Source organism: Vulpes vulpes, chromosome X, assembly GCF_048418805.1.
Source record: "Vulpes vulpes isolate BD-2025 chromosome X, VulVul3, whole genome shotgun sequence".
Lineage (NCBI taxonomy): Eukaryota > Metazoa > Chordata > Mammalia > Carnivora > Canidae > Vulpes > Vulpes vulpes.
In genome coordinates this window covers 106,735,003-106,762,444 of record NC_132796.1, presented here as the reverse complement: position 1 = coordinate 106,762,444, position 27,442 = coordinate 106,735,003, and the positions used below count along the sequence as shown (strand labels likewise).

Genomic DNA, 27,442 nt, shown 5'->3' with positions numbered 1-27,442 from the left:
ACACCCGAAGTAATATTTACTACAGAGGGAGGTTAGCGAAGAACAATGTGGGGGGTAAAGTGTAGTTTGAGCTCCCAAAACTAGCTCTAGTCTGCATCTTTCTCATAAGCTTCAGACCTGCGTTTACCATCTGCGGCCTTGAATTTCCTACCGCAGCGCAGACTGCACACGTACCCCCACCTGATAGCCTCTCCTGCAAACTCCTCCTGGGTTCCTCACCCCAGTGAATAGTACTGTCATGCCCCCGCTCGTCCCCGCCTGGGACACTGGCTTCCCTTTTGCACAAATGCCCCCCCCCCTTAATCAGTCACAGAATCCACCTCTTTCCATCCTCACCGCTGCTGCTTGCTGCCACTACCTTCATCCAGGCTAATGTCACCTGTTGCCTTGACAACTGCAGCTGTCTCCCCGGTTCCCTACTTTTCTGTTTCAAATGCCTCGTCTTGCCTGTTGGACTTTACCATACCGATCTCTCTCTGGGACACTATTCCCTTCCCTCTCCCTCTCCCCTCTGCTGGCTTCTTTTCCTCCATAGTCCCTAGTTCACCTGTCCCTAGTTCACCTGCTTCAGGTAAGCTCGACCACCTTGCCCCCTCCTGGGCGCCCCTTTTGGTTGAGTGATCATGCTGTGTGGTAGCAAGCCATCTCTTTTGGTAGACTGTAAACTCCACTAGGACAGGGACTGTGTGCAGCTCATGTTTTTGTCCCAGCACCAAACACAGAGCTTTGCATATAGTACAGGTGCTCCGTAATTGTAGATATCTCTTTATGTCATTCAAAGAATGAATTTCTCTACCTTGCTTTTCAGAAAAAGCTGCGTTCCTCATGAGTTGTGTATATGTTCCTTTTTCAGCTCTTAATAGAGTTGCAAATAATTAATGAGTAAAGTTAATTAGTAAGGCTCCCTCAGTTACCTTTATAAATAAGTTTGGAGCTCTGTGTATCAGGTGTCTTTAAAGTGGTGAACATCAGTTTTTAGTGAGAAATAGATCTTATGTGGTAAATGCCACTAAGTCTAACTTATATATTTACACATATGATTTATAACATAAAACTTGGATATAAAATATTTTTAAAAATTTTAAAATTTGAGTGTAGTTGACACACAAGGTTACTTTAGTTTCAGATGTACAACGTAGTGATTCAATATCTCTATACATTACGCTATATTCGGTACTTAAAATACATACATATATATGTATGTATGTATGTATTTTAAGTAGGCTCCACACCCAGCATGGGGCTTGAACTCATGACTCTTAGATCAAGAGTTGCACACACTTGACGGGATGAGCACTGGGTGTTTTTCTGTATGTTGGTAAATTGAACACCAATAAAAATTAATAAAAAAAAAAAAGAGTTGCATATGCTACTAACTGGGCCAGCGTGAGCCCCTGTGAAATATATTTTTATTTTCACTCTTTTAAAAAAGTTTTTTAAAGTTTATTTATTTAAGTAATCTCTACACCCAACGTGGGGCCTGACAAGATCAAGAGTTGCATGCTTTTCTGATGAGCGAGCCAAGGGCCCCTAAAATATACATATTAAAAGATTTTATTGATTGATTTGACACAGAGAGAGAGAGAGAGAGAGAGAGTGCACAAGCAGGGGAGAGGGCAGAGGGAGAGGGAGAAACAGCCTTCCCACTGAGCAGGGAGCCTGACACCAGGCTTGATCCCAGAACCTCAGGATTATGATCTGAGCTGAAGGCAGATGCTTAACTGACCGAACCATCTGGGCAACCCTAAAATATATTTTTAAATAATTAAAGTGAAGTATAAAATTTAGAGCACATAACAGCATAGCCTTTCCCTGACTGTGCCTTGCAGCAGTTCCTGCCAAGGAGGAAAGGGCAAAAAGTGTATTTCTTGCATAGAGAGATGAGACCCGTGCAGCCTGTGTGAGTGGCAGCCTTTATAGCAACTCTGAAAATAAGGAATGTGAATGACCTAGTCTTACACTGGACCATGCCCTGGGGTTTGTAGGGACATTCGACTCCTTCCTTAATAATATAGGGGCTCACCCATTGTAAACAGAACAGAAAAGATTAAACAAAGAAAAGGAGGGGTGCCTGGCTGGTCAGTCAGAAGAGCCTACAATTCTTGATATCAGGTCGTAAGCTTGAGCCCCCCATTGGATGTAGAGATTACTAAAAACAAACAAACAAATAAACTTAAAAAAAAAAAGACAGGTAACTTCACTTTCAACATGTTAAAAAAAAAAAAGAAAAGGAGAGATTAAACAGGAAGAACAGAAAGATTGATGCTTGGAATTCTGATGAAGTTGTTTTGTTTTTAGCATTTTAATATGCCTTGGAATTGTTTTATATAGTTGTTAGAAGCACATATTCTGACAGTAGACTACGCAGATTTGAACACTGCCTCTGCTTCTTGGACAAGATACTAACCTTACTTATCTATAAAATGGGAATGGAAATAGTACTTATGTGTTAATGTTGATTTGAGGATGAAAAACCAAAATGGATGTGTAGGGCTTAGAGTTGTCTGGCATGTAGTAGGTGCCAAATAAATGTTAGATGCTCTAATTATTAGTTAAATTCAGATTTTTTAGAACTCTTTTTGATATAGTTAGTCTGTGAGCTACAATCTGATTAAATGCTTATGTGTCAAAATGAATACTAAATCTACAAATAATTATGAATACTAACACTTAACCTTCGTGCTTGCTTGGCAATCAAGTGAATGTTTGATGAGTCAGAGAATGGGTGAATACATGGCAAAATGATGCTCAATAAGAAGTTGAAATCATATAGATGAAACTAACCACTCAACTGTTTTGTATGGTGTGATTTAAAAATACTAATATAAATATGTTAGAATATTCATAGCTCTCTATTTAATAAACATGCATGCGTTTTAATTAAAAGTGTTGATTTTAATTCTGGTTTGAAATTCCTCTTTCATATTTTTCTACTAGGAAAGAAGACTTGGAGACAAAATCAGAGCAACTTAAAAGTAAATACCATTAATTAATTCAAAATTGAGTTTATTGCTGTAGTTGCAGAATTGGTATGGAGGCCTCAACCATATTTTTAATCCACTAAACCAACATTGTGTGTTCGAAAGCCTATTTAATCTAAAAGAAAAAGCTTCTGCTGCACAGGGTCTAATTGCAGTGCTGGCATATCCCCAGGTTCATGAGCAGTTTCTTAAGTCTTGGCTCAAGTTCAGAATTAATTTCTCTAAAACATCTATACGTCCCAGCTTCTCTTTCCCCCCACACCACCTCAATAAACTTAAATAAGTATTGCACCTTTCTATAAAAGATTTCTTTCATAATTGATTACATTCCTGCAAGTATGAAACATGGACGAAGGACAGGTTCTAATGGTCCGTACTCTGGGCTCAAAAAAGACATCTATTAGTTTCTTGATAGATACCAGTCTCCTTCTCAGTTTTCCATGATATTCTGATATCTGCAGAGTAGCCTCATCACAGCTGTAGGGCCCTACATTTTCCTTGTGTCTTCTTGATGGTAACTAAGGACAAGAAGGTAGATATCCAAGAGGTAATATAGCAGTGATAGAGATTGTTGAGCAACTGTAGAGACTACCTGGCTTTTAATCCCAACTCTGTCAGTTACTGGGCATATAACCTTGGGTAAGTTCTCTGGAGCTCCATTTCCTTATCTATAAAATGAGGATAATAACAGAACACCCTCATCAGAGAGTTAGTATAAAAATAAAATTATAATTGGGAAGCATTTTCAAATAAAGCGGGGCATATGGTGGCATTCTAAGTGTTGTATATCATGATTGGCAGGCTAGTGAGTGGCCTATACTGATATATATCATGCCTGGTTATCATGTTGTCCAGCCACAACTTCTGTTTTCAAGAAGGAAATAGGCTGAGTACCAAATTCCATAGTCTTTTTTTTTTTAAGAGTTTATTTATTTATTAATGAGAGACACAGAGAGCGAGGCAGAGATACAGGCAGAGGGAGAAGCAGGCTCCTCACAGGGAGCCGGATGCAGGACTCGATCCGGGACCCACAGGACCATGCCCTGAGCCAAAGGCAAGCACCCAACCACTGAGCCACCCAAGTGTCCTATCCATAGTCTTAACAGGTCTTTCGGTTCCAGTTTCCACTCATGACACCTTAACATTCCTCTACGTGGATTTAGTCCATTTGCATATCCCAGGGGAAAAATAGGCTGTGGCTCTGTACATTTTCTTGGGGAGATTTCTAGCTGGTGAACCCAGTTCCAAAATGCACACATTCTTCCAATTCAAGTCAATTTGCACAATCCTTAGGCATTTAAACATAAATATGTTTCGAAACTTTCCAAACTTGTATTTCAGAAACTTGCTAGGAGTAAATGATGCATACTTATCTGATGAGTGAAAAACTATGCAGCATTATCAACCTGCGTTATAGTATTAAAATGATAACAGTTGGTACATTCAGATAGAGCAAATCAAAACATATTCTTAAGGAGGGAGCATAATGGTGGCCACCATGAGCTTGACTGTTTCATCACTTATTAGGTATGTGACCTTGGCCCAGTTGCTAAACTTCTCTGAGCCTCTGATTTCCCATATATAAAGTGAGGATAAGTATGCCATAGCTTGCTAAATTGCTGGGAAGGTTGGATACTATGATCCGTGTTAAGTACCTATAACTGTGCCTGCATAAAATATAGGAAGTAGTCAATTAATGTTTGTGCCTTTCCACATGATGTGTTTGTGATGTTTTGTGGAAATGCTTTTTAGCTGACAGATCCTGTACTTCATTTTGGGCTCTACATAGTAATGCTACATTTACTTGGAATTCAGGCATTTTGCAGTCTCCAAAGTCCAATACAGCCAGGATCCCCGGAAGATACTTCTAAGGCTTCTGAAGAACAAATAACCATCACAGATCTCATGTAGTTGACTCAGTAGGCCAGTCCAACTCCTGTAGAGTCTTCAAAAAAAAAAAAATAATAAAAAAAATAAGATGGTGGGTTAGGATCTAGGAAGTCACTTGTAGCAAAAGCCAACATGTGGCAGAGAGCAGAGACAGACATCAACAGGTTACAGCCATTTTAAGAAAGAATAGACTGTTTGTTACCTACAAGTTATTAGATTTTATCACATCATTCATGTTCCTGATGATACCACTGAATCATTAGAAAGAGGGTCAATGATGTTGTGTAGCCTTGGTTAGAGAACTCAAGGAATCATGTAATATTTCCTAGAAAATTTCCATTAAAAATTATTAAGGTTAAAAAGCTGGGTTTTTTTCTTAGATGAATAAGCTTTAGTTATCTATAAATTAAACTTTTTATAAATTAACCTCACTCCCCCCAAATGCCAAATAAATGAGAAATTACTTAATATGTAAAATAAATTCTTTTTTTTTCTTAGAGTGTGCTCTAAAGCAGGGGTGGTGTGGTGGTGGTGGGGTGTGGTGGGAGAGGCAGAAGGAGAGGGAGAGAGAGAATCTTAAGCAGACTCCAGCCTAGTGTGGAGCACAACTTGGGGCTCCATCTCATGACCCTGAGATCATGATCTGAACCAAGATCAAGAGTCAGATGCTTAACTGACTGAGTCACCCAAGCGTAAAATAAATTTGAATTAGTACCTTAAGTCTGTCCTCTTTGGCAACTCAAATAATTTTTTATGAGTACATATCAAAGGTATTTCTAAAAAAAAAAAATCCTAGTGTTATTTTTCAAGTTATCTACACAGGACCTAGAGAAAACTTAATTTGACCTAGATTTCCTTCAAGAAGAACTATACCTACATAGATGCTAATTTAACTTTTATTTTCATCATTTCAGATTGAAGTGGTGCATGATTGTCGGGAGAAGAGAAGTTCTGGTCAATCCTCCAGTTTGGACAATGACAATAGCTTGGATGTTTTACAGAAGTATTTTTCTTTATTGACATACACTCATACACACGTCTACCAGTAGGAATCTCTGATTCAGTGTTAAAGGCGAATGTGCTTGTATTTTGAAATCACAAAATGGGGTTCTGTTAGGTGGGATGAAAAGAGCACTAGATGAGGTGTTAGAAGTCCTGGAATTAGGCCTGGCTAACCTATGCTTTGTTTGTGTGACTTGAAAATTAACTAGAGTTTTCCAGAATCTTCATTTCCTCTTTTGTAAAAGTGAATGAGACAGTGTTTCAAAAACTACAAGGGTTGATACCCAATGTTATTTTATAGATGTTAACAGTAATCATTGTTTTGTTTACTTTTATAAAATTAGGTTTCTATTCTAGACATAAGAATCTTCATCTTTTTTTTTAAAGATTTTATTTGGGGCGCCTGGGTGGCTCAGTCAGTTAAGTGACTGACTCACGATTTTGGCTCAGGTCATGATCTCAAGGTTGTGAGATCTACCCTCGCATCTGGCTCTGTGCTCAGCATGGAGTCTGTTTGAGATTCTACTTGAGATTCCCTCTGCCCTTTCCCCCCGCTTGTTTGCTTGCTTTCTCCCTCTTTCTCTGTCAAATAAAGAAGTAAGTAAGTAAGTAAATAAATAAATAAATTTTTAAAAAGAACTCTTACAACTCAATGGTAAGAACAAAAAAAAAAACACCCCACAAATTAAAAAAAAATTATTTGAGAGATAGAGAGAGAATGAGCGAGGGGAGGGGTAGAGGAAGTGGGAGAAGCAAACTCCCTGTTGAGCACGAAACCTGAGGCAGGGCTTGATCCCAGGACCCTGAGATCATGACCTGAGCTGAAACCAAGAATTGGATACTTCACCAACTGAGCCCCTTAGACGTCCCAAGAATATTCACCTTTAAAATTTTATATCCTAGAGTTGTATGGAGATAGATGTTCAAATAAATAATGTTAATGCCTAAAAATGTAAAAATAAAAGAAGGGTAAATAAAGGTAGACATTAAATTAAATGGGTTACCCATTTTGGAGAGTGAGGAGATGAATTTTAAATACGATGTCAATTGGAAATCACATTGGAAGGAAATGTATTTTATTTTAAAGAGACCATAAAGTAATTACTACAGGAGTATAGGTATGAGCTATATTTAGGGAAACCAGTATAATAAATCCATTTCATGTCTTGGGAAATTTCAGAACATTACTGGAAAAAGGGAAAATTGGGCCTAAGATGTTAATATCATTATTTTTTTGAGAGAGAGAGAGCTAGAGAAACTGTGCTCTCCCCCACTGACCTACAAAAAAAAATTGCCAAACTTTTAAGAATACACCTTTGAGTTTTTAGTAAATTGATTCTTTTTAAAAAAATATTTTTAAAAAATTTCTTTGAGAGTGCAAGCACGAGCTGGGGGCTGGAGCAGGGGGCAGAGGAGGAGGGAGAAGCAGACTCCCCACTGAACAGGACAGCCCGATGTGGGGCTCGATCCCAGGACCCCAGGATCATGACCTGAGCCAAAGGCAGATGCTTAACACACTGAGCCACCCAGGCACCCAGTAAATTGATTCTTAAGCTTAGTCAGATAGAAATAAAGTGGGTTGCTTTTTTATTTAAAAATAAGTCCTGAGCCCTTTTCTTTTCTTCTAAATGTATTTTAAAGAGTCTTGTGGGTGGTACTTATTCTAGAAACCATATAATTAATTTTGTATTTTGATGATAAAACCAAAACCATTGGTAGTTCCTACGCATTAACAATTTTTGCCTTAGACTATTTATAATGAGAATGATTGAAAGGTCACAATACAATTCTAAAGCAAAAAATAACTGATTTAAATATTGCCTTTTCACTTTAGCCATGTCCTGAATGAGCTGATACAGACAGAGAGGGTGTATGTTCGTGAGCTGTTTACTGTTTTGTTGGTAAGTGACTCAAAATATATTTTCCCATCTTGGCCCAAATGTTCTCCTGTTACATTCATTAGGAGGTCTTGAGTCTTCTCTTTCTGCCTTTTTCCCTGATTGTCACAAGCCAGCAGCGATATTTCTCCCATTGTTTGAGGCTGCATGCGTGTGAAATGTGCAAATTCAGGTTCTCCTGGAGTAGTGAGAATTGTGGAACTCAGATTTTATTATAGAAGAGATAAGCTATTTTCTTAGAGATCCAGATCCAGCAGATTGTTATAATTATTCCCAGGGTGCTATTTAGAGATTGTGATGTAAAGAGCTAAAAGTAGGAGAAAAACATTCATTTGATACAAAGGTCATAATATTAATTTGGTCTGAAAAACCTAAACACTTATTGCCAGTTTAAGGAGAGGTTAATGATCTGTAATATAATTTTTCATGCTTTGTTTCTATTTTGTTTCCCTACATTATAAGCTATCCCTAAGGCCAGAGAATCACTTTTATTCTATCTGTTGAGTGGGAAACCATGATTCCCTTGTCCTGCTTTCTAAAAATAAGAAAATAAAATATAAAAAAATGGATAACTTTGGGTACTGGAAGATTTGATTGTTAAAGTTACCAACAGCTTTACCCACTCATCCCCTATACATTCTGCTGTATCTGTACTTTGGTGGCCCAAACAAATGTTAATGTGAATATTTTTTTTAATGAATAAATGTATTTCTTTTGGGTAGGGCTATAGAGCCGAGATGGATAATCCTGAGATGTTTGATCTTATGCCACCTCTTCTGAGAAATAAAAAAGATATTCTCTTTGGAAATATGGCAGAAATATATGAATTCCATAACAAGTATGTAATTACTGAATTGAATTTTCTTTTTCATCATATTATTTAAATGGCTATTGACCAATGGCTTATATTTCACATAAAATTATTTTTTTCTTTGAAATTTTCACAGCATTTTCTTGAACAGTCTGGAAGATTGCGTTGACGCTCCAGAAAGAGTGGGACCTTGTTTCCTGGAAAGGGTTTGTTAATTATTATTTTAAAATATATAAATATGGGCCACTAAAATAGCAGCTTATTTTATAGAACCAGATTTCAAGACAAAGTAGGTTTTTTTTTTTTTAGGTATTGTTTTTTATGTCTTTATGTTTTTGGAGGAGACACATCACTCCCGCAAGTCTTTAATGTTAAACCAAGTTTTGTTATAGAAGTTGTTGCAGTGGAGTATCTAGAGCATGCAAATGGCCATTGTCTTCTGTGGTATCAAATGCTTCAATGGCTCAGCTTGTGACCACTGACCTTTGGGTGATCCCAGGAGTCCAGGGACCATCCTGGCTAGGAAGATGTGAGACTCGGAATCATCTTCACACAACCATTCTTGGTTTGGTTAATTTTTAGCCTCCAAGATGCCGTGGCATTCCCCTCTAATACATGTAAAGTCAGAATCAAATGTGGTCTGACTTTCAGACACCACAGTATCTGTCACAGGAACTTTGTGAAACAGAGGGCTGTCTGTTCTTTTTATTCTACGAGATCATTCAGGGAGATCATTTCTCCATGTCTCAACAATTGACTTCCCAGGCTTTATAATCATACTCTCCTCCATTAGAATTTTTTCTTAGAATATTCTTTGCTTATCTACTTCCTCTTCCTGAAAAATCAGTTCCATGTTGATTTGAGGATCAATTTGGTAAAGGTGATCATTGAAAGCTTCCGAATAGATGTCTTATCCCACAGAGCATTAATGGACTCAGAATATAAGGTTAAGAAAAAACTGTCATTACCTTTCTCGGTATATTCTAACTTTAAACACATTTGAATGATAGCCAGATTCTTCTCTGACTTCCCTAAGCAACATCAGTCTCTTTCCTTTGGACTCTTATAGTACTTCATGTCTTTGCTACTCATTGGGGATTTTACATTTGCTATACATTTACACATATTTATGAATTCTGTCTCCAACTAGATGTAAAACTCTTTGAGGCAAGGTCCATATCCTATATATCTTTGTATCTCTTATAAGGTGAGCAGAGTTTATTGGCAACCAGTATTGGTTTAATAAATGCCTGTCAATATGTTCATTCAGTACCCATCTACTGAACCCTTACTATACATCAAGCACTGTGCTAGGCAATGTGGATAGCAAGACCAAGACTATTACCATAGAAAAAGAGGGAAAAATCATTGTATAGAGTGTGAGTTGTACTATATCAAGGAGATACAAAGAATCCTGTAGGAGCCAAGAAGAGGGGCATCTTATGTAGATAGGAGGTATAAATGATGGCTTTCTAGAAGAGATGACTCATGAGAAGCATGTTAAAGGGTCAAAGAGAGATGATTCCAAGCAGAGAGAATAACATGGGCAGATGCCTAGCAGGGTTATGATATGATGATGATATCCCAGTGATGAACCAAGGACCTTGGAAGTTAGCTCCAAGTTAGTTCACTAGGGAAATGAGAGAATAATAGCATGGAAAGAGCATGTTTCTTTGTACCCTATTAGCTCATACTTATGAGAAAAATTCATCTGTTTTTATGATTCAGTCAGAGAAGGCTTTTCTCTCTCTTTAAGACTGAGTAAGTAAAAGTTATGAAATTACTGGGATAATTTGTGCCCCTCTACTCAGTCTGGTGGGCATGCTTTTCTTGGAATACAAAGGGGGATCCTGCCCAGCTGCCAGTGCCTTTAGGCCACATTCCCTATCATGCTCGGCTGCACTCATTCTTGCTTAGCCTTTCTTTCTTTCTTTCTTTCTTTCTTTTTTTTTTTTTGCTCAGCCTTTCTTGGTAAGAAAAATATATGTTCACAAATTGGTAATACATTTGAATTTGCTTTTTATCACAGAAAGATAATTTTCAGATGTATGCAAAATACTGTCAGAATAAACCCAGATCAGAGGCAATTTGGAAGAAGTATTCAGAATGCGCCTTTTTCCAGGTATAGTATATTCAGGTATTGTATATAGTCCTTCTAGAATATACTGGGATATTTCTTAAAAATTCATTTTCTATTCTAAGTTATATATAATACAGATCAGAGAACAATTTGACCCTGCCACAAAACACACATGTGTGCACACATATGCACATGTACAAAAATATATATGCTGCTTCACAGAGGCTAGCGACTTCATTTGCTGTTTACCTCCATGTTTCCAAATAACATATTTATATTGCTGCTTTAGCCCTCTTCACTGCCCCTGTATCACCACTGGATACATACATATACTCCTTTTCCTCCAAAACATCCAGTATGTTTATAAGTTTAGTTGCATAGATATACAGGTTAAATTATTAAGACTATGTAATTCCTATGCTCAGATGAATCCTGTGATATAAGATGGTTGCATTTCCATCCTTTTTGTTTTTCTTGTAATTATCATTTTTACTCACTTAATTTTTAATTTTTAAAAATTTTGTTTATTTATTTATTTATTTATTTATTTTGTGTTTTTTTTGTGTTTATTTATTTTTAATGACTTTTGAGAGAGAGAGTGTGCATGTGTGGGGGGAGGGGCAGGGGGAGAGAAGCAGACTCTGCACTGAGCATGGACCGCTGGATCTCACAACCTTATGATCATGACTTGAGCTGAAATCAAGAGTTGAGTACTTTACCACCTAAGCCACCCAGGTGCCCTTCACTTAATTTTTTAAGTACTTTCCCCTAATGTACTCTAAACTCTCCTAGTAATGAGAGTTACATAAATCTCTTCTTAGTGTATTAAACATACTCCCTATTCTCTGAATTTTATTTTGAATTAATCTCTCTTGGATTTTTCTGATCTGTTCATTGAGACTAACTAGACCTGTTACACAGGTCCCACAACCTGGGATCTTGATGAATATAACTTTTGGGATAGGCTCTCCTGTTTCCTCGGTGTCATATTTTTTTTCCTTATTTCACTTACTTATTTTATGGAACATATTCTCCAGTAGGTCTGCTGAGAAAGTGTGCCTGATAGGTAAAAGTTTTGAGAGCTTCCATGTGTACAAAAGTCTACCCTAACACTTGATTGCTAGCTTGGCTGGGTATAGAATTCTATATAAGAAACCATTTTCCTCAGAATTTGTCTTCTGGCTTCCAGTGTTGCTGTTAAGAAATCTGATGCCATTTTGATTTTTAATCCTTTGTGTAACCCATTTTTGTCCTCTCTCTGAAAGCTTATGGGAACATTTTTATCCTTAGGGTTCTGAAATTTCAGCGCTGTGCCATGACGTTGGCACTATTTTCATCTATTATGTTAGTCTTATGGTGATCCCTTTGAATTTGGAAACTCTTGTCCAAATTTAGTTGGATTTTTTTCTTTGATTTTCTCCAGTTTTTTTTCTATTCTCTCTTTCTGGAATTCCTATTGTAGAGATGTTTGATGTCCTTGACCAGTCCTCTAATTCTCTTATCTTTCCTATTTTCTGGCTTTTTATCCTGTTCTGTTTTCTGGAATTCATCTTTCAGTCCTTTTAATGAGGGTTTTGTTTCCACCATTAAGTTTCTCAATTTGAAGAGCCTGTACCCTTTTTTGTTCTCTCCATGTTCCTTTCAGTAGATCCCTGTTTTTGTTTCATGAATTCAGTATCTTCACTTATTTATATGAGAGTAATAATAATAGATTTTCCTTTTAAGTATAGTTTTTTCCTTCTTGCATGATTTCTGTTGTCTTTAGATTGGTTTTGTGTTTTCTTTTTCTTTGTTTTGTTCCTGTCACTCATGTTAGATACTTTCCTCAAATGTCTAGTGATACTTGTTTGTCCACTTATCTTAAGAGAAAGCACTAGAATAAAAAGTTCATTGGCAGTATCTTGTGTGCTTGTGGATTAATTGACCATGGTTCTCACTGTTGAGTGATTGTGTCAAGGTGTTTCCTTGGTGGAATCCCCACATCTGTATCTTTAGATATTCTTTCTCAGGCTGGTCAGATTCCCCAGTCTGCTACCTGGTGAATAAGGATCTGGTTGTCAATGTTCTGGTAGCCAAGTTGGGGGAAAAGGGTGAGAGTCTTTAATTCGATACATAAATATTCAAGTAATCTCTTTGCTTTCAGTACGGTACTCTGTCTTCAACTGGATCTGGTATTCCCTAGTTCAAAGGCCTTCTGTTTTACTTTTTTTTTTTTTTATAAATTACTACTTTTTTTTAATTTTTATTTATTTATTTATGATAGTCACAGAGAGAGAGAGAGGCAGAGACACAGGCAGAGGGAGAAGCAGGCTCCATGCACCGGGAGCCCGACGTGGGATTCGATCCCGGGTCTCCAGGATCGCGCCCCGGGCCAAAGGCAGGCGCCAAACCGCTGCGCCACCCAGGGATCCCTGTTTTACTCTTTTTAGATACACATCTGTTCTGCTATCCAGAGGGAGAGGCAGCCACATAATTGTGCATAGTAGTGTGGATTTTTGAGAGCCTTCTCTCCTTTATTTTTTTTTTTTAATATGCCATTGTAAACATTTTATAAAGATTTATTTATTTATTTATTTATTTAGCATGTGAGTGGGGGCGTGGGAGGCACAGAGGGGGAGGGAATCTCTAGCAGACTCCATACTGAGCATGGAGCTCGTTATGGGGCTTGATCCCACAATCCTGAGATCATGACCTGAGTCAAAATCAAGAGTTGCATGCTTCACCAACTGAGCCACCAGGTGCCTTCTTTCTCTCCCTTCTTTTTTCTCTCTCTTTAAAAAAAAAACTCTTACGCCCATTTAATTTTTTTGTAACAGCTTTATTGAGATGTAGTTAAAATACCATATAATTCGCCCTTTTCAAATGTGCAGTTAAGTGGTTTTACTGTGTTCACAATGTTGTGCAACCATTACTGCAGCCAATTTAAGAACGATTTCATACTCCAAAAAAACCCCATGCATACCTTTTAGTAATCATCTACCATATGCCCCCAACCCCTTCAGCCTTCTGCAATTAGTAAGCTTTTTATCTTTTTGGATTTGCCTGTTCTGAACTTTCATATAAATAGACGCATAAAATATGTGATCTTTTGTGTTTTGTGGATTTCACTTAGCATCATGTTTTCGCAGTTCATCCATGTTGTAGCGTGGATCAATTCTTCATTCCATTGTATGGGTGTTTGATGTTCTATTTGCCCATTCATCAATGGATGGTAATTTGACTCTTTTCCACCTCTTGTATACAAGTTTTTCTGGGACATATGTTTTCATTTCTCTTGGCCACATACCTGGGTGTGAGATTGCTGGGTCATTTGGTAACTCTCTGTAACTTTCTGAAGAACTGTGAGATTGTTTTCCAAAGTTGCTGCACCATTTTACATTCCTGCTGGCAGTGAATGAGGGTGTCTTGATTGCTCTACACTCTCACCAACACTTGTTAGTATCTACTTATTTCTTCCCCGCACTGCCCCTGTTATCTACTTCTTTTTTTAAAGATTTATTTATTTATCTGAGAGAGAGAGAGAGGGAGGGAGCATGAGTGGGAGATAGGGGCAGAGTGGGAGGGAGAAGCAGGCTCCTCATGGAGCAGGGAGCCCCAAATGGGGCTCTATCCCAGGACCCCCGAATCATGACCTGAGCTGAAGGCAGATGCTTAACTGACCGAGCTACCCGGGCGCCCCCCACCCCCACCCCAGTATCTACCTCTTAGACAGACTTTAAACAACCATATTTTTTCAAACCCACCTTCATCTCCCACTTTCAGAGGTACTTGACGTCTGTCGTTCTGGAGTCTTTGTGGAGAGGAGGGGGACACGATTCTATAATATAAACTGAATTGTTCCTTGGCTTTTCCCTCTGCCATCTTGAGACTTACTTTTCTCTGGTGTGCGCAGTTGTTTATCCCTTGTCAGTTTGGTTTTCACTTTTCATATTTGGTTGATGGTTTTTCCTCTCCCATCTTGGTAACTTTCAGTTTTGTCTTGCAAAAATAACTTCTAAATCTCATTTATAGTTGGGTTTCATGAATAAGGAGAGCTAAATGCATGTATCACTCCAAAATCGTTAACCACACGTTGCTTTTTGAATTTTCTTTAAAGATTTGATTTTTAAAAGGAGTCTTTACCCCCAGTGTGGGGCTCAAATTCACAACCCTGAGATCAAGAGTCATATTCTCCACTGACTGAGCCATCCTGGTGCCCCTTCTGTTTGAATCAGATTGGATAGTGGTTTTTACTCCCCTAGGCAGAGGCAGGTCCTGGATCTTACACATGTACATCCTCTCCTACTCTCTTTGTGTTCTGTATTTCTTACACGCACATTTCATCCTAATCGTCCCCATCTTGCTGTTGTTATGAACCCTAGAACGTTCCCAGGACCCAAAGTCATGACCCTTATATTTATCGTGGCAATGAGCCCATAATCAGATGAAATATAGCATTGGTTGATGAGGTCTATATTTTTCTTGTGATATTAAAAAAAAAACTCCTTCTCATGCCCAGTTTGATTTATATTCAGTACAACCTGTTTCTTTTCTGGGCCTCGGCCTGCAGAGCTGAACCTTTTGTTCATTTTCTTAGCTTTGCAGTCATGTTTCGTTACTCATGTTCATCTCTGGCCATTCATTGTTTTCTTGTCTTTTAACCCTTCCACATCAGTGTGCATTTTTATGTAAAAACTTAACATATTTGAAATTTTTGCCCTTTCTACCTCTCTAATCCCTTGAAATAATGTTTACAGTAATTTTTTTTTAATATTCACGGCCACTTACAATTTCCACGCCGTACGGAAGAGCGGTTTTCCTGGTTGATTTTCCTTGATTTGTAAGAAACCTGCATGCATTGGGTCTAATCAGTGAGCACTTGCCATTTTCACAGGTACATGTCTTAATTTAAATTTATTGATAATTGTATTTCAATGACAGGAATGTCAAAGAAAATTAAAGCACAGACTTGGTCTGGATTCGTATTTACTCAAACCCGTGCAGCGAATCACTAAATATCAGTTACTGTTAAAGGTAATTACATGAAGCATTTGTTTCTCTCTTTACTTACTTCTGTGGGTCAGAGGTAGCAGAGCCATTAAAAAGAAAGTGGCTGGCGAGGAGGTAGGAGGTGAGCAGGAAGGCTGGACCTGGCAGTATTATGCTCCTTCGCCTTGCTGTGCTGATTCAGGTTACATTGATGCATGTGTAACGAGTGCAGAACTCTTACTATCGTTAAGAAGAACCAAACAAATATTTCTTGGAGTTTGTGACTATATTTCCAAAAGTGCCCTTTCAATGAAAGCCGAAGGTGACACACCTCTCATGTCCAGTGAAAGGGTTACTACAATGTCACGTTAAGTATCAGCACAATGTCCTGTGGCCTCTGCAAAATGAGAAAACCAAATTGTTGCATGTGTGACTACCTTAAAAATCAACCTCTCATGTGTCCTAATAGCTGTTTTTCTGCAGTTCCGAGAACACTGAGTGCCCTTTACCTGATAGTGTTAGTCCTTATTCCATTTCTTCCCAATTTTTAAAAATTTTTTTTTAATCTTCCCAAATTTTTTTTTCTTCTTCCCAAATTTTTTGACAGTTTTTAAAATAGAGTCTTCTTACTGTGACAAATAGCAAATCAAAGATACTACTCGAGAAGTGGCATTATCTTTGGATTCCTCCTTGAAAGCATGTTAGCCAAAAATGTATTCATTTTCTCCATCTGTTAATATCTGCCTGATATTAATTTTAATTCTTGACTTGTAATTACAGGAGCTACTGAAATATAGCAAAGGCTGCCCTGGGTTTGAACAATTAAAGGAAGCGCTTGACACAATGCTGGATTTACTGAAGTCGGTTAATGACTCTATGCATCAGATTGCAATAAATGGCTATATTGTGAGTAAATTATAATGATCGTTGCAGTTTTTGTGGGCAAGCATGTCAAGATCTTCTTTCTTTGTCTCCTGGAACCAATTGAGAAATAAAAAGAGGAAAATGGAGATCCAAATGTCAGCATTATTACTGACAGTGCTAAATGGAGAATTGGCTTGAGGTCAGCAGCCGAATGAGTTTGTGATATTCCCCTTGTCCTTATGAGCCTACACCCAACTCCAACCTTGGGATTCCCTGCTTGAAGGAAATGTTTGGGTCTTCTAAGGAGATGTGTTGTCCTAGAATTGCTGCTTGCCTTAGTCTGAGACAAATTCAGAAGAAAAAAAATCAAGTCTTTAGAGTAAAGTAATGCTTGCACTGGGAGACACCAGTCGCCAGGCAGGATTGAGAAGATAGGGGGAGCTACCCTAGTTGAAAGACCTCCGCAGGAAGACAGGAGCCAGGGAAAAGGAGGTCTCTCCTGTCTCTTGCTTGCACCGTAATTTTGTGCCTGTGTGACACATGGCCTGTTCTAATGTAAAAAGTTCTGATGAATAAAATTCTAGAAACTGTACAACTTGCATTTCAGGGCTTTAGCAGCTCAAGCCACCCAGTCTAATGTTGATGTCAGGGGTCTGAATGTAGCTGTGCCTTATACTGATGACTGTCGATTTTCCTTTGTAGGGAAACTTAAATGAACTGGGCAAGATGGTAATGCAGGGTGCTTTCAGTGTTTGGATTGGACACAAGAAAGGTGCTACAAAAATGAAGGATTTTGCTAGATTCAAACCAATGCAGCGGCATCTCTTCCTGTACGAAAAAGCCATTGTTTTCTGTAAGAGGCGTGTTGAAAGTGGAGAAGGCTCTGATAGATACCCGTCATACAGTTTTAAGCACTGTTTGAAAGTAAGATCATTTAAATTGTGCAATGTAATGTTATTTTATATATATATATATATAATTTAAAAGTTGGTACGCCCTTTCAAGTGAGATGAGTGGGTTTTATACTTTGCACATCTTTTTTATTTTTATTTTTATTTTTATTTATTTTTATTTTTATTTTTTTTCACATCCCCTTTTTTAAATGAAATCTTTTTGTTGAGGTGTCATTGACATACAACCTCATATTCATTTTAGGTGTCCAGCATGCATTATGCTGTGATATTTGAATATATTGCAAAATATATATCACTGCAGTAAATCTAGTTAACATCCATCACCACACCCAGTTACAGTTTTTTTACTTGTGATAAGAGCTTTTTAGATCTATTCTCATAGCAGCTTTCACATATGCAATAGAGTACTGTTAGTGACAGTCACCGTGCTCCACATTACATCTCCAGGACTGATTTATTTTATAACTGGAAATTTGTACCCTGGAATCCCCTTCACCTGCTTTATCCACCTCCAGCCCACAAAATCTTTTTTTTTTCAGCCCACAAAAATCTTAAGTAGAGGTGTTATATTGAAATCAGGCAACACATAACTTTTGAAATAAGAGTGAGGGAAGGCAGAGCTTTACCTCCTTCCTTTCCTCTCTCATTCCAATTCCAAGCAGTCCCCAAGGCAGCTTCCTAGTGTCCTGCAGAGCACAGTCTGAAGTTATGGGAGGTTACCCAGGTTCTCCCATGAGTACTCTCTTACCAGTGGTACTGGGTAGAGTTGATGGTCTTGATAGCAGGGAGCCTTTACTGTACAGGAGAGATGAGGAAGGAGTTTCATCTTTTTCCCCAATGCAATTTAAAGTGGGTAACTTTTTTTAAGTGGGTAACTTTGGTGCTTAGCATATTCCCACCTTTCTTTTTCTATCCCTCCTTTATTCCTTACCCCTTGCCCTCCTGAGTGTCCAAAGCCACCTACAGCAGAATCTTGCCCACATCCATCCTGTCCTTTGAAATCACTTTCTCCTATATCCAAACCGTCCTTTTGTCCTAAATACAGCTTGGTATTACAGTGAGGTCAGTATTGTTTGAGGGAGTCACTGGCAGTCCAGTGATATTCCCAGCTGGTTTTGACATTTGACAAGAGGAACTTCCGGTTCATACAAGCCTGTAGTTGGTCAGTTTGGTAGTTTTAGTTTTTACACCTAGGTAATTTTACCTTTCAAGTTTCAAGTTGTAAAAGCAGGGGGCACCTGGTTGACTCGGTCGGTAGAGCACGAGACTCTCAATCTTGGGGTTGTGAGTTTGAGCCCCACATTGGGTGTAAAGATTACTTAAAAACAAAATCTTTAATAAAAAATAAAGTGTAAAAGCAGTATAATACTGGTTATAGCAAAATTGGAGAGTAGAGAAAACTAGCATGTCAATTCCCCAACTACTATCATTGGAGTCATTTTTTATGAGCATTTCATAAAAAAAGGTTAGCAAACCATTTGAGGATTGCTGGTGTTTTCAGCAGCAGTGATAAAGAGGACAAGCAATGTGTTCTGAGGTGTTTGAGTCAGGAGTCTGCCAAATAAGCAGGCCCTGCTTTTAATTCTCCCCAGAAGGTCAACAGTCCCATGCTGTTCGTAATAAAGTCCCTGCCCAGAGTTATGTCTCGGACTTCTTCCTCTACTGCCAACTTTCCCTGCTGTCACAACGTTTCCTTAAAACTTGCTGTTTTTTTTTTTTTTTAAACTTGCTGTTTTTACAACAAATGCCCAGTTGCTCCTTTGCTCTTAGCAACCCACCTCCACATCCCCAAAATCTCCATTGGTCTTTTATATCTCTAGTAAGCATTGACTGAGAACCACTATTGTATAGCTGACCCCAGCTGGGGTTTAGATCGCTTGCTGTCCGTATATCTATTTCTGGGGAAGAGACTTGGTCTCCACAGGCATGTTGGACCCAAATGCATTTGGTTAACTTTTTATTTGTGGAGTGACCTAGTCAATACCTGATGTAGTATCTCTGGTGTGTATTGATTTTTTTTTTACCTTTAATTTGTCACAATAATGGGCAACAGAATGCTTCTAAAGTACATTAGAGTAAAGAGGGACTGGTATGATGGGACCAAGTCATGAGAATTCAAACTATAATGGTTACTGTGGCAACGGTAGGATAGATGCAAGAAACATTTCTGTGGAAGGTAGGCAGACAGGCTTGGTGACTTATTAGACACAGGAAAGAAACAATACCTGACATTTGAAGGAACAAAAATCAGTCTGATTTTTTTCCTTTGGTTTCCCAATAATGCCTAGCATTAAAAAAAAAGATTTATTTATTTGAGAGAGAGAGCATGAGTGAGGGGCAGAGCAGAGGGAGGGGGGCAAAGCAGACCCCCCCCTACTGAGCAGGGAGCCTGATGCAGGACTCGATCCCAGGACCCTGAGATTATGACCTGAGCCAAAGGCAGATGCTTAACCGACTGAGCTACCCAGGTGCCCCATGCCTAGCATTTTAAATAAAAAGATTATTCAGTGATGCCTGCAAAGATTTAGACCAAGGGTACCAGGAAAATGGTAATCCTGCTGACAGAGAAAGATGGAAATTTGGCTATTTCCTGAGCCTCACTCTGCTGACCCTCTTGCTTTCCTACTGTGAGATTCCAGGATTAAATCATGGCTAGCAATACTAGCCAGTGTGTGACATGAGCATTGGGGTTACTGGTTTCAGAGTCTTCTCCTTGGTCGAGAGGATGGATGCAGAATGCTTTCCACCGCTGAGCCACTTCCCTGTCACTTTTACTGGACTGTTGTCTTGACTTCATCCTATGAGGCTAGAATCCCATGGCCTGATGATTGCGTGCTATATTTTAAGTCAGCCACTTCTATGCAAAGGAAAGGCCCGAAGGTCACAGTCAGATGCAGAGATTTGAGTTCTTCACATTCCTCAGTTCATGCATTATCATCATTTTTTTTTTACTTAATAAACATACATATAGTGCTTACTGTTTGCTAGAAACTGTCCTAGGTTTATAAATAGCAATGTCAACTCATTTAACCCGCATAGCAACCTTATATGAAGTAGGAACTATTATTAACCCCATTTTGAAGATGGGAAAGCCAAGTTCCAGAGAAGCGTGTAATTTGTCTAAGAGCATGTAGCTAGTATGCTCTGCAGCACAGATCCAAACCAAGGCAGATGGTTCCAGAGTCCATGCCCTTAATGACTGTGCCATGCTGGAAGGCCTTGTGTTTCATTTGTTCCTTCTTTTATTCCTTCCTTCCTTCATTATTCTCCACACTTAATTTCCTCTCTACCCCTGTAACAACCATTCTAATTTACTTGATGTATATCCTTCAGTTTGTATGTTTTTGTTAAATGTATATTCATGTTCTGTGTGCACATCTAGTTCAATTTTCATAAATCATATGCTGATATAATCCTCTTTTTTCTTTCTATTCTTGTCTCTGAAACTGTTTTTAAGATATAGCCACATTTCTGGTTTATACCCAGTATCTTGCTTCTAACTGCTTCATAGCACTTTAGTTTCTTTAGCTATATTTTTTGTTGGTGTGATTCAAGATCAATTTTTAAAATGATACTGACCCAAGAAGGAAGTAGACTCTATTCCAGAAATATAAATAAAAGTCTTCACATTGGTAGTTGTTGATCACAATCCCAGAGTTGTTGAGTCACCAGGTGACTTTTAACAAGGCATTTGACATCTTTACACTACCTTGATGACAAAAAATTAGACTGAAAGTTAGAGTCCTCAACCCTTGACACATTGAGACTCATAGCTACCACAAATATGAATGAAAATGTGAAATGTGGCAGAGGCCACCATTAGGATATGACTATAGAATCAGCCTTGTTATTTTCTTATATATAATATGTATTATATACTATATTACATAACTATACTCATATAGTTAGACCTTCAACTGCCTCTAGAGTCTAAAACTGAATTTCAGGGGGATCCCTGGGTGGCTCAGCAGTTTAGCACCTGCCTTCGGCCCAGGGCATGATCCTGGGGTCCCGGGATCGAGTCCTGCATCGGGGTCCCTGCATGGAGCCTGCTTCTCCCTCTGCCTGTGTCTCTGCCTCTCTCTCTCTTTGTGTCTTTCATGAATAAATAAATAAAATATATATTTTTTAAAAACTGATTTTCATGATATAGTAAACATTTCATTGAATAGTAACATTTAATAATGTTTAAAAGCCTTTCAATAAAACCCTTATCATTTGTTATTTGAGAAAATGTATACATCCACAAAATACAAATGGATTGTATTCCAGTAGAACTAAGTGTGAGTTGCTTGGAACTCAGGACAATAGTGTCTGATAGACATCATGGTTAGGTTTCCAGGGTAACTCATAAAAGTTCATTTAATCCATAATGATGTGCTATATGTATGCAATGAAAAAAAAATCACAAAACTGTTTTGTGGAAAGTTTAGAAAACAAACTCATATACTTAGAAAAAACTCATTATATGATCTAGGCATTTAATGCAAGCTATTTAGTCCTTTAATCAACTCTGTGAAGTAGGTATTCTTCCCATTTTACAGTTGAAAAAAATGCAGTTCAAAAAGGTTAAACACTTTGCACCAGAACACAGAGCTCCTAATAGGCAGAGATGGAGTTCCCAGGCCTCTCAGACTCGAGCTCCACACGCCATCCAGCTTACGCTATTGAAGGAAAAGTGTGTGTTGAAATGCAGTTGAAATAGAGATTGAACATGAGATTATTATTTATCTTAAATCCTGATGCTTGAGCAAAAGTAGGTTTAGCTAGAGCGGTTGAGTAGGAATATGAAGATATTTTTGGAGATTCTGGAAGTCACTGCTGACTACATGCAGGGTAGGTGTCAGAGATTCTTGTGAGTATAGATCTCATTTCATTTCTGAGCACAATCCCTTTTCTTTCCCTTGATATGTGATCTCACTAGCAGTACTTGTCGTGCTTATCGGCTCTAGTTAGGGCCGTTTGGGGGACTTGTAAATGGAACAGAGAGTGAGATATTCCTTTAGATAATTAGACTGGAATTGAACAAAAAGACAAGGCAGGAGAGGACTGAAAGAGAATGTGTGTTTGAGGGAGGGAAATTGCTCAAAATGGAATTAACCAAGCTATGAGCAGCACAGCACAAATGGAAGAGTTTGTGTTCTGCATAATCATATGGAAAAGAAAAATCGTGGTAAGGAGGGGATATCGCATATAAAAATTTCACTGGCTTCAAGAACATCTCACTCTCCTATGTCAGATCATCTGTTTTCTAGGGAAGCTGAGAGGTTGGTGGAAATAGAGGGGAGCCTTGTGTACCCCGCTGGTTTCCTCTCCACCCCATAAATTGGATGTTTCTCACTTATAAAACTTCTATAGAGATAAGTAATGATCTCTAAGATAAACTTATCTGACAAATGATTTTTAAAAGCAGTGATTTAACTCAATTTTGTATGCGCTTTTTTATTGGTGTCTAATTACTTTTAGTCCTGTGTCTGACATGATAATTTGTTTTAATAGCGTGCAGTTAATTTATAACAGGATTCAATCTTAGGGGGAGTAGCTGGATGTTCAGATTCGTAACATATGTTTCAATCACTGGAATGGAGCATGTAACTTATACTGTAAGTGCATGGTTCAGTGAAAACAGTTAAATAGGTCTGTGATTATATTTATAATTTCATATTCTTTGAATCTAAAATGTGCATTTTGCCAAGTGAGAAATTCTGGCTCACTTAGAATATGACAGGGGTGGATTTAATGTAATTGCATATTCCAAATAAAATGCTCATGAAAATTTTGACCTATTACAGATGGATGAAGTTGGCATCACCGAATACGTAAAAGGAGATAATCGCAAATTTGAAATCTGGTATGCTGGCAAGGAAGAAGTTTATATTGTCCAGGTTGGTCATTGAAATATTTTTTTAAAAGATTTTATTTATTTATCCATGAGAAACACACAGAGAGAGGCAGAGACATAGGCAGAGGGAGAAGCAGGCTCCATGCAGGGAGCCCGATGCAGGACTCGATCCCGGGTCTCCAGGATCACGCCCTGAGCCAAAGGCAGATGCTCAACCACTGAGCCACCTAGCTGTCCCTGCCATTGAAATATTTTAGAAACCGTAATGTGCATTAAGACACGAAAGTCTAAGTTTTGCAAACATGCATAATTTTGGTTACATTATTATAAAAGTTCTCACTCCTTTCCTGCAGGTCACTTAAATATTATTTAATATTCTTTGTGACACAGGTATTCAGTTTTCAGTTGTACGTGGTTTCTCTAACTTGAGATGTGCCGCTGGGGCTTTCTAGGGCTTTGAGTTTTTACAACCACACCAGGATACTTACCAACTCTAGCTAGTAGCCAAGAACATGCCAGGTGCATCTCTGTCCCCATCAAGTTTCTGGAGTTACAGGTTTATAATGGTTCTGAGTGCCTCTTGCACTTGGCATTCTGCTTGTGAGACACAGGGATGTGGCAGTTCACATTTGATCATTGTCTCTGAAAAATAGGCTTAACAGCACACTTAATCTTATGAAAAAGATCAAAATAAGAATATGCTTAAAGCTCTGGATTGATGTGCTATAAGGGCCCAACCTGTTTCAGAGAAGAGGAGAGGAATGAGAAAATTTGTATTTGTATCATGACTTGTGACAATGTGAACGTCCAGAGTACTCTGTGTTTTTTCTTTGTTGTAATTCTGCATTAGGTGATTAGAATCCATAAAAATATATTTTCTTGGCTTGATTTAGATGTAGGACTCCTTGCTATCCTTCTACAAACTTGTAAGTTATCAAGATTATAGCAGATTGTCTTTTCCGAAACAGAACTTGTTTTATTTTCCCGAAATTAAACATAAAAGCATTTATAGTTTTAAAAAGGACCCACCAAATTAAATAAATACATAAATAAATAAAAGAACCCTCCTACAAAGGAAAACGAAGTTAGGTTATGTTTCAGTTTTTCTCTGAGCATTGTTTTTTAAGGGTTCAAAATGGTTTTGACTTTTTTTTTGTTTTTTTGTTTTTTTTTTTGGTTTTGACTCTTACGTCATCTCACTGATAGCTACTTAACTTGCATCTTAGAAGATTTCAGAAGCAAAATGGTACAGTTTGAATATAGTGGTTTAGGATGTGGATCATGCTTGATGTATATAGTTACATTTGTTTCATTAGAAAGGGTTCTTTTTCAAAGGAAACATGTCTCCCTCTCCCTCCTTTCAAACATCCTTAGGCTCCGAACGTAGATGTGAAGATGACATGGTTAAAAGAAATAAGAAGTATTTTGTTGAAGCAACAGGAACTTATGACAGGTAATTTCAGAATAAGTACAGTGACAGATCGTTGACTTAGGTTTTGTGATAGTTGGTACAGGGAATGGGGCTGATATTTACTTTAGACTATAACGAAAGGGTTTGTTAAACTAATTAGTAGAAAGTCAATATTCAGGGGGTTGTTTAAACTCTTTTGGAGAATGAACTTTACACTAGAAAGTGAACTCTGGTGCTTGAGAAGCAGTTGCAAAGTACTATAGCAAACGAACTGCATTAAATTAATTCTGAACCCTTCTCAGGAGTCAACTCTACCAAAGACCTCAAGGCGTCACTGCTTGGTAGTGTTGGAATGATGATGTTTATAGTTATAAACTTGAATTTCTGGATAAAATATTACATACTTCAGTCCTTTTCCATATTTTAAATCCAGACCAGCCTTTCCTCTGGTTACCTCACGCGTTTGAAGGTTAACTCTCATGGGAATGGTGTGTATGTGTGTGTGTGTGGGGGGGGGCACTTGCATGTGTGAAGGACATTGGTTTCCAAGGGAGAAGTGTGGCTTCTCAATGATGCTTCCATAAGCTTTGTTTTAATCCACAGTTAAAAAACGAAAGCAGCATAATCCCTTAATGGAACAGGATCAGCTTTCTTCTCAGCGGAATGATGAGTAAGTGATTATTCTCCAAGAAATATCACTCCTGCAATCTTCTGGGTTTTGTATGTACAGGAGACAGTGTCATGATCAAGTATTTCAGAGACAGAAACTACCCTCCCTTTTAGCAATTACTCATCAAATTCCTTAAACACATCATCTTCTCAGCTCTATCCTTACACTTGGAGCCTGACAGTCCTCAACAGTTATCCCATTGTTCTCCTTGATGTTAAAAATAATATGAGAGTTTGGGCTAATTTTTAAGCATGACTACAAATGCTTTGTTCTCGGTATATTCTGAGGGGGAGTGGTGTGTAGGTGAAAAGTGGCTGCACTCCTGGTTTTCTCTTCAAAATATTTTTGGTCACCTTCAATCTGATTGGAGAAAGAGAGTTGTAAGAATGATGAAGGACTGGCAGGCACTGCTGGCCCACAGCTCCAGAGTCCCTAGATGGAGACAGCTGGCTGGCAACTTGGCTTCTCTTTCTGTGTATGGATCAGAGAGGAGGTATGGGTCTGGGGAGGGAACTGGGCCTGCATACAACCATGAAGTCTTTGAGGAAGGTAGCAGTCCTAAATGGTAGCACTGCTGCTGGTTTGGAGATGTCTTCATATTTGCCTCTAGGAATCCTAAAAGGCAGAGCTGCCCATAGAACACGTGCATATATGCAGAAAGAATCCCCACACTGATTCCAAAGCCTTTTTGCACAGAAATTCACCATACAGTGTCATCTGCATGATACAAGGATCATTGAATGGTTTATTAAAAATAATTAAATTTTTTTTTTCTGAGAGGGAGGGAGGAAGAGAGGGAAAGGGGAGGGATAGGGTGAAAGAAGGAGAAAGTCTTAAGCTAACTCTGTGGTGAGCAGCACGGGGCTCAATCTCATGACACTGAGGTCGTGACCTGAGCCAGAATCAAGAGTTGGATACTTAACCAACTGAGTCACCCAGGTGACCCCAAAATATTCTTTAAATTTTTTTTTTAAATAAAGGGATGTCTGGCTGGTTCAGTCAGTTAAATGTCTGCCTTTGGCTCAGGTCATGATCCCAGGGTCCTGGGATCGAGCCCTGAGTCGGGCCCCCTGCTTAGTGGAGAGTCTGCTTCTCCCTCTCTCTCTCCCTCTTCCTCTGCTCGTCCCCTCAGCTCATGCTCACTTTCTCTCTGAAATAGATAAATATAATCTTTTATAAAATTTAAAATATAATAAAAATACTCTTTTTCTCTTTGTTGCATATTATCTTTTAGAGGTAGCTAAAAATCAAGATCAAAATGCTGGTTCATCTGGGGCTTTAGGAAAATCATTTAAAAGTCCCAGTGGAAGTCTTTATCTTCCAGAGTCACAATACTCAATCTTTTGTGATATATTATGGAAAGAAAGTCTTTAGATTTCCTATAGTAATTGACTTTATAGTAGATGATACAACCCAACAGTATTAATCAAATTAAAATTTCAGTATCATTTATATACACCTTACCTAATACACTGAGGTTAAAAGATCATATGGCAAGCAGCAGGGATTTTTAAAATATTTTTCTGACTTTCCCTTGAACCTCCTCTGTTCTGTTCAGCCCATATGGCTCAGATGACAATCAGAGAGGAGGTATGGATATCCTCCTAGTTCAGGGATGGAGATGGGAGACCAACGGAGGCCGTGATGGCCATCGCCAGAACTTTTATGGGAGCTATTGGGAAGGAATAGCTCCCATAAGTTTTTTTTTTCCAATATTTTTTTCCTTTGAAATTAAAAGTTCTATTAAGCCTATGATCTTAGGTTTACTAGGGCAACTTCTCCTTAAACACGTGACTGGGGGAAAGAGGGCAGCAGGGAACGGGAACGAACACAGTGGAAAAGCAATGCTGAAATAGATTCCTGATGACGTCACTTAAGCACCTGGATCTGTATGTATTCAGCATTAGTCCTTAGACTCTGCTGCATGAACCAATAAATTCCTCTTTTTATGGGATTTTTTTTGTTTACATTTTTCCAACTGTATGGAATTACAGTTGACACTTAAAATTCATAGATATTTATTTGTTTTTAAAGATGTTGTTTATTTATTCATGAGAGATACACAGAGAGAGAGAGAGGCAGAGACACAGGCAGAGGAAGAAGCAGGCTTT

General features: G+C 38.3%; 1 protein-coding gene across 19 annotated transcripts in view; it reads left to right on the top strand.

Annotated features, from left to right (window-relative positions):
• MCF2 (MCF.2 cell line derived transforming sequence) overlaps positions 1-27,442 on the top strand; it is a 118,671-nt gene that overhangs the window by 76,557 nt on the left and 14,672 nt on the right. For all 19 annotated transcript variants that reach the window (XR_011998285.1, XM_072744626.1, XM_072744632.1 and 16 more), the window contains 12 exons: positions 2,938-2,975; positions 5,786-5,874; positions 7,708-7,774; positions 8,494-8,609; positions 8,719-8,788; positions 10,612-10,704; positions 15,583-15,675; positions 16,411-16,536; positions 17,197-17,418; positions 23,201-23,293; positions 24,625-24,703; positions 25,265-25,331. Coding sequence is in view for 18 of the 19 variants with exons in the window: in XM_072744626.1 (XP_072600727.1) it covers positions 2,938-2,975; positions 5,786-5,874; positions 7,708-7,774; positions 8,494-8,609; positions 8,719-8,788; positions 10,612-10,704; positions 15,583-15,675; positions 16,411-16,536; positions 17,197-17,418; positions 23,201-23,293; positions 24,625-24,703; positions 25,265-25,331 (1,153 nt within the window). In the remaining variant the exon portion in view is untranslated. The remainder of the gene's footprint in view (positions 1-2,937; positions 2,976-5,785; positions 5,875-7,707; positions 7,775-8,493; positions 8,610-8,718; positions 8,789-10,611; positions 10,705-15,582; positions 15,676-16,410; positions 16,537-17,196; positions 17,419-23,200; positions 23,294-24,624; positions 24,704-25,264; positions 25,332-27,442) is intronic.